Below are 17,495 nucleotides of genomic sequence, written 5' to 3'. Positions count from 1 at the left end.
CTCTCTTTCTCTCTTCCTCTCTTCCTCTCTTCCTCTCTTTCTCTCTTTCTCATCAGAGTCTCACTATGTGGACCAGACTAGTTTCACACTTACCAGGATCACACAAAAGCATGCACAACCACATCCAGCTTAGTAAAATGCTTTAAGGGAAAAAAAAGAGTATCCATTCTTGTAGCATTAATGGGGTGAATACATTTATGCATACTGTCTATGTTAATACTTTGATATTTAATCAAAGAACTGCTTTTAAGAGTGATTTTGTAATAGAGTTACATTAAAATAGCATCAAGGGTTGTTGCTTGGGCTCAGTTGGTAGAATGCCTGCCTAGCATGTATGGATTCCTGGGCTCCATCCCATACTCCAGAAGCCAGATTTGGTTGCTATTGCCAGTAAATCTAGCCCTTGGTATGTGGAGGTAAGAGGATCAGAAGTGCTCGGTCATCCTCAGCTACATAGAAAGTTCCAGGCCAGCCTGAGATATGTGAGACCCTGTTTCAAAACAAGCAAAAATAAAAGTGTCAAGCCACTAATAGAGGATACATTGAAGGGTTAGATTCTGTCAGCTCCTTTCTAATTAAGTCTATTAAGTCTATGACCATTAAAACCAGCCCTGACTCAAGATAGTTTTAGGCTACTGTGCCTTTCCAGAAATGTCTTGATTGTTCAAAAGCAGCTTGAAAATAATGAATCTGTAAAGCATTCCTAATGCGACTTCCTTATTTCACTGTATTGTCATGGGATTCAGTTTCCTCCATCTTCCTTCTGTACTCCTATGTTGGTGCTGGCTCCACCCACCCCTTCAGAAACCTCTCCTGGGCTTCTGGAGTACTCCACAGAAGACTAGCTGTCTCCTGCCTTCTTCTCCCTCCCTTTATTTCATCAAATATTAATGACATGGCTGCCTTAGAGCCCTTTCATTGACTTTCCGTGTAACCACGGAAACTTCCTGTTAACTCTAGTCCCTTTACTTTGTCTCTCCTCCTCCCACCAACACCCACCCTCCATCCATTGTCTTCTTCCTCAGAACCAACATTTCCCAAAATACTGAAATGTCTTTTTCCTAACTCAAACTTGAGGCTTAACTGGAATTGAAATAGGATGCCTGCCTTCATCTTTGATTCAAACGTCCAGTTCTCGAGCTTTTTCCCCACCGTTGCTTAGGAAGACACAGCTGAGTAACTATGATGGCTGGAGTTCATATCCAAGGAACACATCAAAAGCAGGGTTTCAAGTGCTCTGATGGATAACCAGTCAGAAACTGTCCTATGCTTCGTACACCAGAAGAGCATGCAGAACATTTAGGTCAGAAGTAGATTGAAACTGGCAATGCTGAATATTGACACAAAAACAGGATTTTTGCTATTTAGTCTTTCCTTCTTCACTCTTTGTTTGCTTGTTTATAGGAAAGCCTGTGAGCAAGTGTCTGTCACTGAGCCACACCCTTAGTCCTTTTCATTCTCTAAATGGGTGCCTGAATTATTTTGGTTTTTGCGTTTTTTTATAGGCATAAACTCTCCACAAGCTTTAAAGAAAATCCTGTCCTTGTCTGAAGAAGGGAGTTTGGAGCGTCACAGGAAGCAAGCAGAAGATACAATATCAAATGCGTCCTCTCAGCTCTCATCGCCCCCCACCTCACCTCAGAGCTCTCCAAGGAAAGGTAGGACTCAGTGACTCCTGTCCCTGCGCAGGGCCACACATTAGTCCAGAGGATCGCACAGAGGTTCACTGTGGAAGTTTCACTGCTGTATGCAAAGGATCTGATGGGATGTGACGTGACAGTGGATTTTCCTCATCTGGTTATAAATTTGGAAAGATGATGCTAGTTTTAACATTGTGGGTCCCCTTAACTGTCAAAAGACAGGTGCTAGTGTTACAACTAGTATGCTAGAAAGACTGCTGACAGCGCAGGAAAGGACAGACAGATTATCTGTTTTCTTACAGCCAAACCACAGGCATGAGCCTTAGAGATTAGAGGATAGGGTCCACACACTAGAAGAAATGCTCATTCCTTTGTCTTTCTGAACTTCGGTTTCCTCACCAAGGATAGTATTTTCTAATTCCATCCGTTTCCTGATTTTTGTCATAGTTTTATTTTTCTTTATGGCTGAATTAAACGTCAGTGTGTACGTGCACCGTATTTCCTTGGCCACCCCTCTGCTAGGCATCTATATTTTCGTATCCTTGGCACTGTGAATGGAGCTCCAGTAGACATGCATGTGCATATATCCTGTAGGTTGGAGTCATGCATATTTGCTAGGATGAGTATAGCTGGGTTATTGATAATTCTGGTTTTAGTTTATTGAGGAATCTCTACACTGATTTTCATAGTGACTGCACAGTTGACATTCCCCAGGGCCGTGAAGAGGGACCCTCCTTCCCCCCATGCTCACTAGCCTTTGTTCTCACTGGTTTTCTCAATGGCATTCTGACAGTGGTGCCTCGGTATCTCCCTGATGGCTAAGAATGCTGGAATTTAAACTTGTTACTTGGTCTGTGTGTTTCTTCCTTTGAGGACTGTTTTTTCAGCTGAATGGCTTGTTTATTGGTGGCCATTGTGGTTTGAGGTGCTTCATTTTTTCAGTTTTATATATAGTCTAGATATCAACACTTGTCTGAGATAGAATTGGCAGAGGTTGTCTCCCATTCTGTTGGCTGAGTTCACTCAGTGGCTAGTTTTTATTGTTATGGGGAAGTTGATAATTCCGTTTGTCAGTTCTTGGAGCTGTTTCGGGTGCTATTTGAATACTAGCCTGAACCTATATCTTGAATTAGTTTCCTCAAGCAGCTTAATTACTTTAGGTATTAAATTGAGGTTTTTGATGTACTTGGGATATACCTTTGCATAGGATGAGAGATGGGGACCTAATTTCATTCTCTGTAAGTGGAGACACCAAAATGTCTGCTTTGCCCTTTGCATCCCGGGCATATGTTTTAAACACTTTTGTCAAAAATCAGGTTTGTTTCTGCCCCCCCCCCCTTTTGTTCCATTGATCTTCATGTCTTTTTATGCAATACTGTGATATGGGTGTCACCATGACTCCAAAATACAGTTTAAGATCAGCTATGATAGTGCTCTGAGCAGTATTCATTCTGCATAGAATTATGCTGACTCTCTTGGTCTTTTGTGTCTCTATGGGGATTTTAGGATTTTTTTTTTCTAATTCTGTGAAAAATGTCATCTTGAATTTTAACATGTATCATTCCAGCGTCTTAAAGTTTTCATTGCATTTGTCTTTTACCTCTTTTGTTAGGTTTATTCCTAGATAGTTTCCCTGTGTCTTGGCACTGTTTTTACTGAGATATTGTTCCTAACCTTCTTCTCCTTAGCTCATATTAGTGTATTAAAAAGTGCAGACTTTGTGTATGTTGATTTTATATCCTGCTACTAGACTGAAAGTGTTTATCAAATCTGGTATGCTCTGTAGGGTTTTCAAGGCATCCTCTTCCTGATTACTTTCTTATGGAAGATATTGGCAGTCTTTCTTCTGTTAGGTTCGGAGCCAGCAGCACTGAGTACTAGTTGGGAGGAAAGTAATTTCAGGGGGTGGGGATTTTCTGGAAGGGTTAAGAGCATCATTATTAGGCCAGTGAAGAGAGGAGTGAATGAGAAGATAGAAGAGGAGGGATGAAGTAGAGTAAGAATGAGGTAAAGTATGCTGAGGGATCAGGAAAGCAGTAGAGACTAGAGATAGCTCAGCAATTAAGAGCACTGGCTGCTCTTCCAGAGGACCCAGGCTCAGTTCCTAGGACCCACATGACAGCTCACAATTGTCTGCAACTTCAGTTTCAGGGGATCTGAAAGCCTGTTCTGGCCTTCTTCTCAGGCACCAGGCACCCACATGGTACACACAGTCCCCCAAAAGCAGAACATTCATACCCATAAAGTAAATAAATAAAAAATTTAAAATAAATTACATTTTTTCCGATGAGATATAGGTTACAGCCCAACAACTTTCACACTTAAGGTACAAACATATATGTACTTTTAAAAAAAGAAAGCTTAAATGTGTATTTCTATATAGTAAAAATTTAAGGTAAAATAAAAATAAATAAAATAATAATTAAAGAATAAAATAATACAAATCCAAATGAACAGTAAGTGATAGCAGGTACTGTGTTCTCAGCCAGCATTCTTCCTTGGTTTGTGCTGTGTCCATTCCCTTGGGGCGCTGCAGCAGGTTCCCCCGCTGGCCTGCTGGGTCTCTGCGGCTCCTGCCTGCAGTAGCTGGCATGGGGTGATAAGACGCCTCAGCTTCTAAGTCCCTTTTCATACTTCTGTTGTCCCCATAGTCTGTCTTCTGGTATCCTTTGCCACACTTTGGTCCTTGCTCTGCTGACTCTGGTTGATGCTTGAGCAGGCGGCAGCACAGGTGGGCACACAGTCAGTGGTGTTCTCCCTCAGTTTCTGACTCCTCACAGACATCCTTTCTGGTTAACTGTCCATGCTTCACTGTGCTACACTATACTCTTGAGTTAACTGAGTCCAGCTCCCTCCCTGATATTTCTTTTAGATATAGTCAGCACTTACTTATATAACTTTTTAAAACTTGGGGTTTTGAGTAGGGAATATTTTGTGGGTTTTTTTTTTTTTAATTTAAAAAGAAAAAAAAAATCTTATGAGCTCCACCTGGTCCAAGAACTAACTATGTATATAGAACAGTCTGGCCCAAGACTTGCAGCAATGCCCCTGTCTCTGCCTCCTGAGTCCTAGATTAACAGTCATGTGCCACCATTGCTGGCAAACTTTTAAAAATAGGTTTTATTTATTTATTTATTTATTTATTTATTTATTTATTTATTCTCTCATATTACAGCCTGACTGCAATTTCCCCAGTGTCCACCACCTGCCCGCCACATATGTACACCCTCCTTTTTTACTAATTGTAAGTGTAGGGAGAATTGTTTTTATATTTTTTTCTACTTAAATAGAAATTTATGCCATAGTAATAAAGAAGCCTTGTAAATGTGAACAATTAATGTTCCTTATTTTTCATGATACAAATACGAGTCTTGACTGCCTTTCTTGTTTTCAAGAGACTGCATCTGCCCTTAGGTTGATATTCTTTCAAATTAAAGTAGCTGGTAATTTCTTTCCACAGTTTCCAGTGTTGCTCCTCCCTCCCTCCCTCCCTCCCTCCTTCCCCTGGCCTTTCGATTGCATGTGTGGTCCAGCAGTAGTAAAGGAGATTGTTTTCCTGACAGAGTTTAGCAGCAGAGCGGAGTCAGTCTAACCATAGCTTCCTGTATGTCTGCGTGCAGTGGCTCCAGAGCTCCAGAGCTCACTGAGTGCTCACGGGAGTTCTTTTCGTTCCTCTTGCAGTGGAAGTCAGCTGAGGTCTGCTGGCTCCTGGCAGTTTTCTGTTTGAACTGAGAACAGGAGCAAGAATAACAGTGTTCCCAGACTTTCTAGGATGGGTGGGGCTTATAGAACCAGGCCTGCTGGGAAAGCTAGTTGACTTGTTAGCTAAGAAGATGGAAGAATCCTTCTAGGCATCAGGCATTGGGGCATGCTTTGTGAGGAGAGATTTAACCTTGTCTGTTGGAACTTGCAGTGTGATTTATAAAAAGGCATACCATAAATAACCATGTTAAACCTTATCAAGACCTGCTTAGCCTTTGAAATATAGATCAGGGTCCGTGTGGCTGACGTGACAGAATTTAACCTTCAGGTGCTCTCCAGTTTTGTTGTTGTTGTTTTTGTTTTGTAAGTGGCTTTGGAAAAATTAGACTATAATAGGTGAGGTAGTGCAACCCTAACCCCAGCACTGAGGTAGCTGCAACAGAAAGATTAGTAGACCCCAACCTGGGCTAAAAGAGAAGAAATTTACATTATGCGTTATTATGTCTGTTTATCTGCCTTATATTATTATGAAATTTAAAAATTGAGTGCTGAGAAAGATTCAGGGATTTTTCATTTAAATATATAAAATTGTCACAGCAAGTTCCCCCTTCCCCTGAACCTTGTGACTTTCAAAGAGGCCTCTCAGGACAGGAAATGAACATGTATTGAGCCAGAGCAGGGCTGAGGAAATGCATGCTACATCCTTCAAAACAGCTATCTTGTAGGTCATTCAGTTAATACAATATTAATGTTGAAAAAAAAATGACAGGAATCCAAAAATACCTTCTACGTGTCTTATCCTTGTTATTCCTGTCTCCACTTAAACTCTAAAGAATGTGTGGATACTTCCTAGTGAACTTTGGTGACATTCTTGAAAAGTCAAAACATCTGTTGAAAGTAAGACACTCAGACAGGCACAGTGGCNCACACCTTTAATCCCAGCACTAGGGAGGCAGAGGCAGGTGGATCTGAGTTCAACGGTCTACAGAGCCAGTTCTAGGACAGCCAGGGCTATACAGAGAAACCCTATCTTGGAAAACAAAAAAAGAAAATAAGACACTCACTGTCAGCAGTTTGAGGGTTGGGTCCATACTTCTAAGACTGATGGGTTCTTCTTGATGGAGTTTGGTTGTGGGAGGTTTTGCCTCCAGTTTTGTTTGTGTTGTCTTACTCTGCTAAGATTGGAATTGATGCCTCAGACAAGCCAGACAAGTGCTCAGTCTTTGAGCTGTTCTCAGCTGAGTTTTACTAAGCAGTGCGTTTGTAGCTAAGGAAGCAAGAGTAGTTGAGACACGTCATAGTTTCTTCATCTTTACCAAGAGTGCGTAACAATAGATACTTTTCTCACCATTGAATAAGTAACTTATACTTTATTAGAGTAAAATTTGAATCCCTTAGTCTTCATGTATTTATACCTTCTTGAATAAACCCCCATTTCATTGTCAACTTACAGTTTTTGCCCATTTGGTGGACCTGTTTAGTGTTTGAAGCTTAAAATATCTAACTACTGCATTTACATTCCTTACTCAGGTTATGCACTGGCTCTCAGTGGCACCGTGGATAATTTCTCAGATTCAGGTCACAGTGAGATTTCTTCACGATCCAGTATTGTCAGCAATTCTTCTTTTGACTCGGTGCCAGTCTCTCTGCATGATGAACGGCGCCAGAGGCATTCTGTCAGCATTGTGGAGAGCACCCTAGGTGTGGGCAGGATGGAGCGGCGGACCCTGATGGAGCCTGATCAATACAGCTTAGGGTAAGCGTCTGTTCCTTGTGATCTTTCCTGTCTCTCTCTGTGGGTCTGTGAGTAAGTGTCGTGCTATTTTTGTGGTGCAGTCTGCTTTTGTAATGTGTTTACTCCTTGTGGCCTTCCTTCTTCTGGAGGAAGACTGCAGCAATAGTAGACACAGTCCAGTCTCTGTCTGATCTGCCTTCCATGGGTAACCAGAGTATATTCTGCCACCCTGAACCTTGTAAGGAAAGTGTAAGTGCTCCTTCTTTGTAGCAGGTTGTCCTTCCCTCCCCACGTTTGCTTTGTAAGATGAATGAGCAATATGGCAGCTCTCTGATCCCATTCAAGAGTCCTTTCTTCCTCTCTGGGGTGGAAGAAAGCTGCCTTCCTAAGGGGAAAGATTTGTATAGGCATGGCAACTCATGTCTATTATCCTAACATTTAGACTAAGGAAGAGGTTCATGAGTTGAAGGCCAGCCTAGACTTCAAACCAAGAGCTTGTCATCAGCACAAGGGTGTTTGTTTAACAGCCTCACATCTTCCTTTCCTGTGTTTTGCTGGATAGGTCGTATGCCCCAGTGTCTGAAAGCCGAGGCCTGTATGCCGCAGCGACGGTCATCTCTTCTCCTAGCACAGAGGAGCTTTCCCATGACCAAGGGGACCGTGCTTCCCTCGATGCTGCTGACAGCGGTCGTGGGAGCTGGACATCATGCTCAAGTGGTTCCCATGACAACATACAGACCATTCAGCACCAGAGAAGCTGGGAAACACTGCCATTTGGGCACACTCACTTTGACTATTCAGGGGATGCTGCAGGTATATGGGCCTCCGGTGGCCATATGGACCAAATGATGTTTTCTGACCATAGCACAAAATATAACAGACAGAATCAAAGTAGAGAGAGTCTTGAACAAGCCCAATCCCGGGCCAGCTGGGCGTCTTCCACGGGCTACTGGGGAGAAGACTCAGAAGGCGACACAGGCACTATCAAGCGAAGGGGTGGGAAGGATGTCTCTGCTGAGGCAGAGAGCAGCAGCATGGTGCCCGTGACTACAGAGGAAGCCAAACCTGTCCCTATGCCTGCCCACATAGCTGTGACGCCGAGCACTACCAAGGGACTCATCGGTAAGTGTTGAAATGGAATGTTAGGGGGCACACCTGAACCATGGCTGTAACCTAGTTACTATGGAAACTGGCTCCTCTCTCAGTTGTCCATTGCCACATACGGTTCCAAATCAGCAGTGTGGTCCGAGCTGAAGTGACTCAGCCTTAACGCTAACTTGGTGGTCAGAGATTCATTTAAACATTCAGTAAAGATTAGCCCTCAGCCCACAGTGAATAGGTTCTTGCCGTGGCTATTATCTTGTCTAAAGTATTTTTCATTTTACCTGAAAATTATTAAGACAGATGTCTGTATTCTTCACCAAGTGATTTCCTTTCATTGAAACTTACAAAATGGTTTATTATTCTCTTGTCCCCTTGAATTGTATTAAGAGCTCTGTATCCTTTGTATATTGAAACCTTTTTCATTGATTTATGTTATACAGGCACATTGTTTCTCAACTAAACAAGTTCTTTGTGCATTCTAGAACAGGAGTAGAGTTCAGAAATGAGTAAAACCTGGGAGAGCGGTGTCAGTCAGAGCTAGAATCCCTGTCCTGACACTTCAGACTGCTATGCTTGCTCATCCTTAAAATGGGCTTCATAATTTTACCTTCTAAAAAATGATTTATTTATTTCTAACTTTATGAGCGTAGGTGTTTTGACTACATGTATGTCTGTGTGAGAGTGTCTGATCCCCCAAAACTGGAGTTATAGACAGTTGTGATCTGCTATGTGGGTGCTGGGAATTGAATCCAGGCCCTTTTTAAGAGCAGCCAATGATATAAACCACTGAGCTGTCTCTCCAGCCCCCATAATTCTATCCTAATAGGGTTAGTGTGAGGAGGATGGAAGAGGTCTTGACATAGGACATCAGCAGTACCTAAAAGTGCTGGTGCTCCCTGGTGTGAAGGCTAGTGTGCTCCCCGAGTCTCAGAGTGCTGTTCTGTGCAGCAGGCCTGAATATCTGTCTACCAGAACTGCGATGTAGATTGTGAGGTATGGAGAAAACCTTCTAGAACATAACCACATCACACATCACCTGTATTAGTGAAGAAATAGTTCTGTAGCCACGTAAGAAAGTGATGTGTGTGGATGTCAAATTAATACACCTTAAAGAGGAGTAAGGTTCAGCTCCTAATTCTTCAGCTGCTTGTTCTGAAGTATTTTCTGTTAACAAACTAATTCTCGGAATTTTTATTGCTGAAGAGGAGAGCAAAAGTGTTTCTAGTTCCTAAGGAAAATCAAGAAAATTTGAATTGTAGTCTGTTTCACAAATTTTTGGTTACTGGTCACAGATTAATAGTTTTTCATTTAAAGAAATCATGAACTTTGAGGAAAGCAGATGCTGTTTTGGTTTCCAGGGCTTCGTACATTGTCGTCCTGAACCAGTCTTCTGATTTACTTTAATTTACTGTTTTCCGACGTGAGACCTAGCGAGCCAGAGCAATACAGAACTTGTTCTCCATTGGAGACAGTGCCCAACAAACATGAACTGTGTCCCTCTTCAGGTACAGGAAGAGAAGAGGAAAGGGGATTTTTACCCCGCACTGACGTGTTCCAGGCATGTTCCTGGTCCCTCTTGTGCCTTGTTTTGTTTTAATCTCCACAGTAGGGCTAAGGGTTCGGTGGCCAACAGTTTTAACATCAGCTGTTTTTAGCTGAACTCCCATGGTTTGCAGTAGTAGCTTTGTTCAGAGGTTATAATGCTACACGGAAATGACCTGGTGAGTATTTTCTACAGACAGCCTAGCTCCCTGACTTGTCTATCCTGCACCACCTTATGCAGCTTGAAAGATCTTGTACCTGACACCCTGCCTTGTCTTTGCAGCGCGGAAGGAAGGCAGGTACCGGGAGCCGCCTCCCACACCTCCAGGCTACGTGGGCATTCCCATTGCTGACTTCCCAGAAGGGCCTTGCCACCCGGCCAGGAAGCCCCTGGATTACAATGTGACCCTGCAGCGGTCCCACATGGTGGCAAGGCCCACTGAGGCCCCAGCACCGGGCCAGACGCCGCCTGCAGCCACAGCCAGCCGGCCGGGCAGCAAGCCACAGTGGCACAAGCCCAGCGACGCAGACCCACGCCTTGCGCCCTTCCAACCGCAGGGCTTCACAGGAGCGGAGGAGGACGGTAGGCTTCTCCCACACCCCATCTGGGTTCCTGGGGTAACCCATTGGCAGCTTGGAAGAGTGGGGCAGTGGCTCCAGGAGTTTTAAGTGCTTGTTGTAGAGAGCTCTTTTTATTTTAATTTTCCCCTCTTTTGCAAGAGGAAGAACTTATCTTTGAATAGTTTAAGGACAGCAGCGATTATCAGAATCGCTTGTAAGAAGGTGTAGATTTGATGGGAGTCTCCCCCAGCCCCTCCCTGCTGCTAGAGGTAGAAGCCAGGACCTAGGGTGTGCTAATTCTACAACACTTAGTAAAGCTGAAGTTTTTTGTGGCTCTGTTTTAAGGATTAGAGTAAAAATCTCTGGTTGTTGCTCATTTCAAGAATTCAGAGAAACATCTTCGCCTATTGAAGCGCGCTGCAGGTTCCGTTTCCTGTGGAAGCGTTGCAGTTGGCAACTTAATAGGTAGAAAGTGGCTTGAAGTGCTCAGGGTGGTTTATTTTAGTACACAGCCGTTATAGCAAAGTCTAAACGTAATAAATGGAAATCACTATCATTCAATTATAGATAAATAAATATTGATATTTTTGTATATTCTCCTGGAATTTTTTTTGTAGTTTTTATTTTATTAGTCTGAGTGTTTGCCTGTTTAACTGTAGTTAAAAAACGAGGGGCTTAGGGTTGAAGAGAGAGTTCTGTGGCTAAGACCTCTTGTTTCTTGGTCAGAGGACCAGAATTCAGCCCCCAACACTCATGTGGACATCTTAGAGCCCCAGTAACTCTAGATTCAGGAGATCCAACACACTCTGCTGGCCAGTGGATCTCATGTGTGTGTGTGTCCATGTGTGTGTGTGTGTACATACAGAATTTTAAAAACACACTTTTTAAAAAGGAAGGCCTGGAGAGATGGCTCTGTGGTTAAGCATATAAACTGCTCTTGCAGCACAGTTCAGTTTCCACACCCATGTAGGTGTGGCTCAGGACTGCCTAAAATGTTAGTGCAGGAAATCCAGTCCTTTCTTCTGGCTCCCAGGGACAACTTTGCTTCCATGCATGTACCTCACACAGAAGCAGGCATACATATAAATCTTGGAAAAATACACCTGGTTTTAGAGCTTAAATCAATTTCACTAATCAGCTGTCATGTACATAATTTTATTTATTTATTGCTGTCTGAGTTTGGTTCCTTTTTCTGTTATAAAACCTATCTGACCAAAAGCAACTTGGGGAAGGAAAGCGTTTATTCCATCTTACATTCCAGGTAACAGCAGTCCATCATTCAGGGAAGTTGGAGCAGGAACTGAAGCAGGGTCCTGGGAAATACTGCCTACTGGATTACCCTCAGGCTCACAGTCAGCTCATATAGGCCGGGCCTACTTTCCAAGTGATGGCACCACCTGCAGTGGGCTGAACCCTCCTGAATCAATTAGCAATCAGGAAAATGTCTAACAGGCCACCTAATGGAGGCAGTTCCTCAAGTTGAAATTTCTCTTTTCCAGGTTAATCAAGGTAGCACCCTAGACTGGCCATCACAGTTATTACTGTATATAAGACAGTAGGCTGGACCTGCTTCAGCTACTTACTCCTGGCTCAGCTTCCTAGGTGCTGGAATATGGACCTAAACAACCACACCCAGCTGCCTTTTTAGTAGATTTTATAAACCAGGTATGACAGTGTACAAATTGAATCCCAGCTTTTGGGAAGCAGAGGCAAGAGGATCTGTTCGTGTTCAAGGCCAACCTGGTCTACATATCACCTTCTAGCATAGCCAAGGCTATACCCACCCCAAAGATATATACATATATTTTTGTGGATATTGTGGATATCTGTTTTGCATGATGTACCCATTTTGTTGTTTTTGTGCATGATAGCACAGAGAAATTATCCACTTGTTGATTCCTTATTTTGTTTTCTCCCCTGCTGTGTTTGCAGAAGATGAACAAGTGTCTGCTGTTTGAGGCCCAGGCTCCTTGATCCACAGTGAGCCACCCAAAGGAGAGCACAAGAAGACGTCCCAAGCCTTGGAGCCTTGGCACGCACATCTGAGGATGGTGGACCAGTTTGCCTCCTTCCCTGCCTTAAAGNAGCATGGGGCTTCTTCTCCCCTTCTTCCTTTCCCCTTTGCATGTGAAATACTGTGAAGAAATTGCCCTGGCACTTTGCAGACTTGTTGCTTGAAATGCACAGCCCAGCAGCCCCTGAGCTGCTGCCTGCCACGTCACGCAGTATCATTCCAAATTCCAAGATCGTCACAAGGCGATTCCCTCTGGCGGCCCTTCTCCATGCCTGGAAGGAGATTCCAATCTTCCTCTTAGATTTCAATCCAGTCCTAGCCCTNGATCTCATTTGGAAGATGAGAAAAGCTAGCCTTTGAACTACCCGGGGTCTTGAACCCACCAAGAAAGACAAAGACTGATATGAAATCCTTTAAGTACAGTGCTTGTCCACTTGTTTACAATATCCTTAAAAAAAAATAAGTTTAAAGATTGTGTTCAGAGAGTAAATGTTATATCCATTTAATGATTAGAGTATTATTTTGAACCTTATCTAGGATTGCCAGCCTGGGTTTCTGAAAAACCAAATATGCCGGACAGGGTTTGGCCGCACCAAGGGAAGACCTGGGCAGTGACCCTGTCTTCCCATGTCCTTCTGGCCTTGCCCGTGAAGTGCCCTATCCCAGAAGCATCAAACGTTAGCCAATTACTTAAATACCAAGACTCCTCACCTGCCCCTTCCCCAGTGGGTGAGGCTCTAATGTAAATCAGTTTGCACATGGCCAGGGGAGGGAACTAGGACTTGTGTGTCCTGTCTGAGCCTTATGAGGCAGGATGGTGTTATTTAAGAGTGTGTCCTGCTCAATTACAATGGATGGCAACCCCTGTTTTTAAGTTATGTTTGTTTGTTTGTTTTTTTGTTTTTTGGGGTTTTTTTTTGAGTTTTGTTAATTTAGGGTTTTAGAGCTTTTTGTTTTTATTTTTTAAAAGAAACATTTATAACTGGATAGCATTGCAGTGAGGCAGCTTGGGGTGTTGGAGCGAATGCCAGCTGTTTGTACTGCTCTTTCAAGACAGCCTCCCTTTGTTGGATTGGCACCAGAGAGTATGTCTTTAAACATGATTAAAGGTCACAAACATGGTTAAATACGCCAGCCTTTGCAAAGTGGTTAGTCACCAAAGACTGACCTGTAAGTGGCTTTGGGGACGCTGCATATGGAGAAGGCCTAAGTGTAGCGCCCGTCTGCTCATAGCTGCTGCTAGCCCTAGAATGACTGAAAATGACCCCGCCGNTCTATTCTTGTGTTGTTTTTGCACAGACTCCGGAAAAGTGAAGGCTGCCAATCCGAGTAGAACTCAGATGTGAGGGGCTGCTGATCTTGGATTTTTCCATTAAATTCAGCTGATCATATTGATCAGTAGATAAACGTAAATAGCTTCAAATTTTAAAGGTCGAATTGCAGTGTTTTTTCACTGTGTCAAACAATGTCAGTGCTTTATTTAATAATTCTCTTCTATGTCATGGCGTTTGTCTACTTCTGTATCACATTGTCACTTACGCATTTGTAATTTTACATGTAATATGCATTATTGCCAGTTTTACTCTATAGGCTATGGACCTCATGTGCATATAGAAAGACAAAACTCTAGCTCTACCACAAATTGCACAGATGTTATCTAAGCATTAAGTAATTGTAGAACATAGGACTGCTAATCTCAGTTCGCTCTGTGATGTCAAGTGCAGAATGTACAATTAACTGGTGATTTCCTCATACTTTTGATACCACTTGTACCTGTATGTCTTTTAGAAAGACATTGGTGGAGTCTGTATCCCTTTTGTATTTTTAATACAATAATTGTACATATTGGTTATATTTTTGTTGAAGATGGTAGAAATGTACTATGTTTATGCTTCTACATCCAGTTTGTACAAGCTGGAGAATAAATAAATGCAACATAAAGCCTTGTCTAAACTTTTAATGGATTGTGCATGCTTTTTACTACTGAAATGAAGCAGAGGCTGCACCACAGGATTGGGCCTCGGGAGGCTGAGGAGTAAGCCTCCTGCTTGGGAGAAACTGAGTGAACTGTTTCCTTTTCTTGGCTCTTTGTTGGGTCAGAGGAATTAATATCATTAGTGTTAGCACCAATTAAGCCATGGTCAAATTCTTTCATGTCTCTTGAGGCTCAATGTAGCACTTGTCTCCTCTGTACCTTCTCCCAATGTAAATCTCTGTAGGACATCAGGACACCTTGTTTATTGAAGTCACGGTCACTAAGAGAACAGGTTGGCTGTTCACTCCTGACATCCAGCTAGCAAGTGATACTCTTTGGTGACCTGTTTTTGTTTTCATTTCTGGGGTTGAACTCAGAGACCTGTGCCCACTAAGTAAGCTTAGTCGGTTAAGTCTGAGGAATAGTATCTCAGTCCCTCAAAGAAGCATTTCTATTTTAATAGGTAAAAATCAGTTAAGTAGCTGCCTGCTTAAATACATGTTGAGAGCAAAGACTCTTCCTTCGAGCAGATGTAAGTAAAAGTCTGAGAAGCTGGACTAAGAGCATGGAGACTGGGAGGCCAGGAACTGAAAGAGATGGAGGAGGGTGGCTCTCCCACCCACCAACTCCTGCTCAATCTGTCTATCAAAATGGTTCAGAGATGTGAAGAAAAAGGAAAGGTTGTCCTGGTGAATTCACCTGTTTAAGAGAACGTTCTCCTGATTGCCTTTTGCTTTCTGCAAAAAAATACAAAACCAAGGCAAGTCACTTGCAGCTGCTATCCATGTCTTCCACTCTTCCACACTCTTAAGTAAGCAACCAGTATAGCCAAATAGCCATCTGTAGGACTTTAATCAGCAAGTACCAGCCAGATACCACCAGTAAGAGGAACAGTTTGCATGTACATGTGAAAAATATAACTGCTGTTCACCACTCTAGTTGGCAGCATGAACCTAGGAGAGGGGGGCCTGAAAACAAGGCGCTCTAAGGTTGCCTGCAGTAGCCAACTTTATTCTGAGCATTTGTATCCAGACAGTTTATACTCTGAGGGTTAGGAATCACATAAATAATGCCGTCAATCACAAGGACAAGCCACATGTGCAGAAAATATAGTTTTCCATAGAAGCATAGGAGGAACAACAGCTGAAGTAAACTCACTTCTATCTGCTACACTAGGGAGCAGCTTAAAAACATTTTCCAAGAACAATCCTGTGTTTTGAAGAAAATGAGGTCACAGACTCTCTCATCTTGTTTCCTTGGAGTTTTTTTTTCATAAGCACTCTGGCATCTCCTCCTTTTTTATTTTTTGATAGCAAGATATCCAGAGTGATTTTGACTTGAGATATTGTAGATAAATGTAATTCTCATTTGATGCATGAGTATCCTATAAATACAATGGATGTTAGAACTGTGAAAGCATTGGGTTTAATACTTTGCCACCAAGAACAAAGAACCAAACGATGTCCGGTACTACTAGTGACATTATTGTGTTGGCCACAGAAATCTAGAGAATAGCTTGAAAAAAGACCCAGACAATTTGTAGTTCAATTTGTAGTTCTAGTATCTTGTAGAATATAATCTCACATTTGCCTTTAATAGTAATAAAAATTTGTGATGTCCTATGCAATTGGGAAGTGATTTGGATTCTAAGGAGAAGTCCGTTCTCCAGATGAAGGAGTGACTGTTACAACGCAAGGTCTAGATACCTTCTCACCTGGTGCCATCATTGGGCCCAGGTGGGCAGATTTGACTTTTGATGGTAGAGCCACATCTCCCTTTGTCCATTAGCTGGAGGCTTGCTATCTTTCTGGTAACTTCCACTTTCTCCTCACACTCCACAGGTGTCTGATGGCTCAGGGCTGGAGGAGCTAAAGAGGAATTCGTGATGTTTTAGTGGCTCCATCTGCAAGGACAGATGCACACCCCTGCCCAATTTTCTTTTTCTTTCTTTTTTTAAGATTTATTTATTTTTATTATATGTAAGTACACTGTAGCTGTCTTCAGACACTCCAGAAGAGGGAGTCAGATCTCATTACGGATGGTTGTGAGCCACCATGTGGTTGCTGGGATTTGAACTTCCGACCTTCGGAAGAGCAGTCGGGTGCTCTTACCCACTGAGCCATCTCACCAGCCCCCAACTTTCTTCTGGAAGAGAAAAACTGGGGCAGGTTAATGTATCAGCTTGCTTATTATACAGGACGTACCTGTAATAGATGAATCAAAACAGCCAGTTCCACCTCGTGGGCTGAGGAAAAAGAAGTCTACCATGAATCCCTCTCATACCCTTAGATGAACCAGCAATAAAATAAGGATCTGTGGAATGGGAGAAGGTTGGACAATTTTTGTAATTACAAGTTGTGTTTGTGAGAGAATCCTATAGCTTACCAGCTGGATAATGATTTCCTATCCCTCCATGGTAATCTGCCAGTGAAATTTAAAAATCTATAGAGTTCTGCAATGCTCTTTTAAAATGCTAAGGTTAATATGATACAGCAAGGATGGAATCCATGTCATTATTAACATCAGGTCCCCCCCCCCACACACACACACCAGATTTACTAAACTGAGCAAGAAGAGTAAGGTAAGCAGCTAGTATTTTATGGCCCCTGTGCTGTAAATGAATTCATCCCNAAGTTTATCCTCTTGTGCTATATAATACCTAAAGGAGACAATTTATTGGGGAAAACTGAATTTAAAGGCAATGAAGGATCCACACAATGAGCAAATGCCTCTTTAGTCTGTAATCAAATAGCTGTAGTTCTTGCCTCTCTAGATAATATAGGACGACTGTCGAGTGCTGCTTTTCCTGTGAGAGTTTGAAATAAAGACCATAGGGCTTAAAATCATTTTGATTTTGTTGAAATCACACTGGAAATACCTCATGAGGCCAGGGAGGAGCTAAATTCCTGCATGGTTTCCTGCCATGGCCTGGCTTGCCTAGGTTGTAAAGTTAGCGTTTTCATAAGCTCTCCTCATCAAAAAGTGGAGAGGATTCAATATTAAATTGATACTAAATTCCCCATCCCATACTTCAGAGTCATTTTCAGGCGATGGCGGGTTTGTCTAAAGGAGACACCACTAACAGCTGAGGGAGCTGTCACCCACACAGGTGGTAGTGGTTTTACTTTTGATATTGCCTGCACAGAGAAAACCTCCTTCATTGCCTCTCATCACGTTTAAGGCTTGACCACCCAGTTTCTATTCATTTAAAGAATTAGCCAC

General features: G+C 42.6%; 1 protein-coding gene across 9 annotated transcripts in view; it reads left to right on the top strand.

Moving 5' to 3' along the window:
- Rapgef2 (Rap guanine nucleotide exchange factor 2) overlaps positions 1 to 14,258 on the top strand; it is a 227,064-nt gene extending 212,806 nt beyond the window's left edge. For 5 of the 9 annotated variants that reach the window (XM_029474996.1, XM_029474999.1, XM_029475000.1 and 2 more), the window contains 5 exons: positions 1,506 to 1,658; positions 6,873 to 7,098; positions 7,640 to 8,199; positions 10,007 to 10,306; positions 12,217 to 14,245. In XM_029474996.1, coding sequence (XP_029330856.1) covers positions 1,506 to 1,658; positions 6,873 to 7,098; positions 7,640 to 8,199; positions 10,007 to 10,306; positions 12,217 to 12,242 — 1,265 coding nt within the window. In that variant the 3' untranslated portion in view covers positions 12,243 to 14,245. Of the gene's footprint in view, positions 1 to 1,505; positions 1,659 to 6,872; positions 7,099 to 7,639; positions 8,200 to 10,006; positions 10,307 to 12,216 lie in introns of all 9 variants that reach the window. The other 4 variants (XM_029474997.1, XM_021157687.2, XM_029475003.1 and 1 more) reach the window with 2 other exon arrangements.
- The last annotated feature ends 3,237 nt before the right edge of the window (positions 14,259 to 17,495 follow it).

The sequence above is a fragment of the Mus caroli genome, chromosome 3, assembly GCF_900094665.2.
Source record: "Mus caroli chromosome 3, CAROLI_EIJ_v1.1, whole genome shotgun sequence".
Classification (NCBI taxonomy): Eukaryota; Metazoa; Chordata; class Mammalia; order Rodentia; family Muridae; genus Mus; species Mus caroli.
The sequence above is the reverse complement of the archived record's forward strand: the minus strand, read 5'-3'. Positions and strand labels throughout refer to the sequence as shown.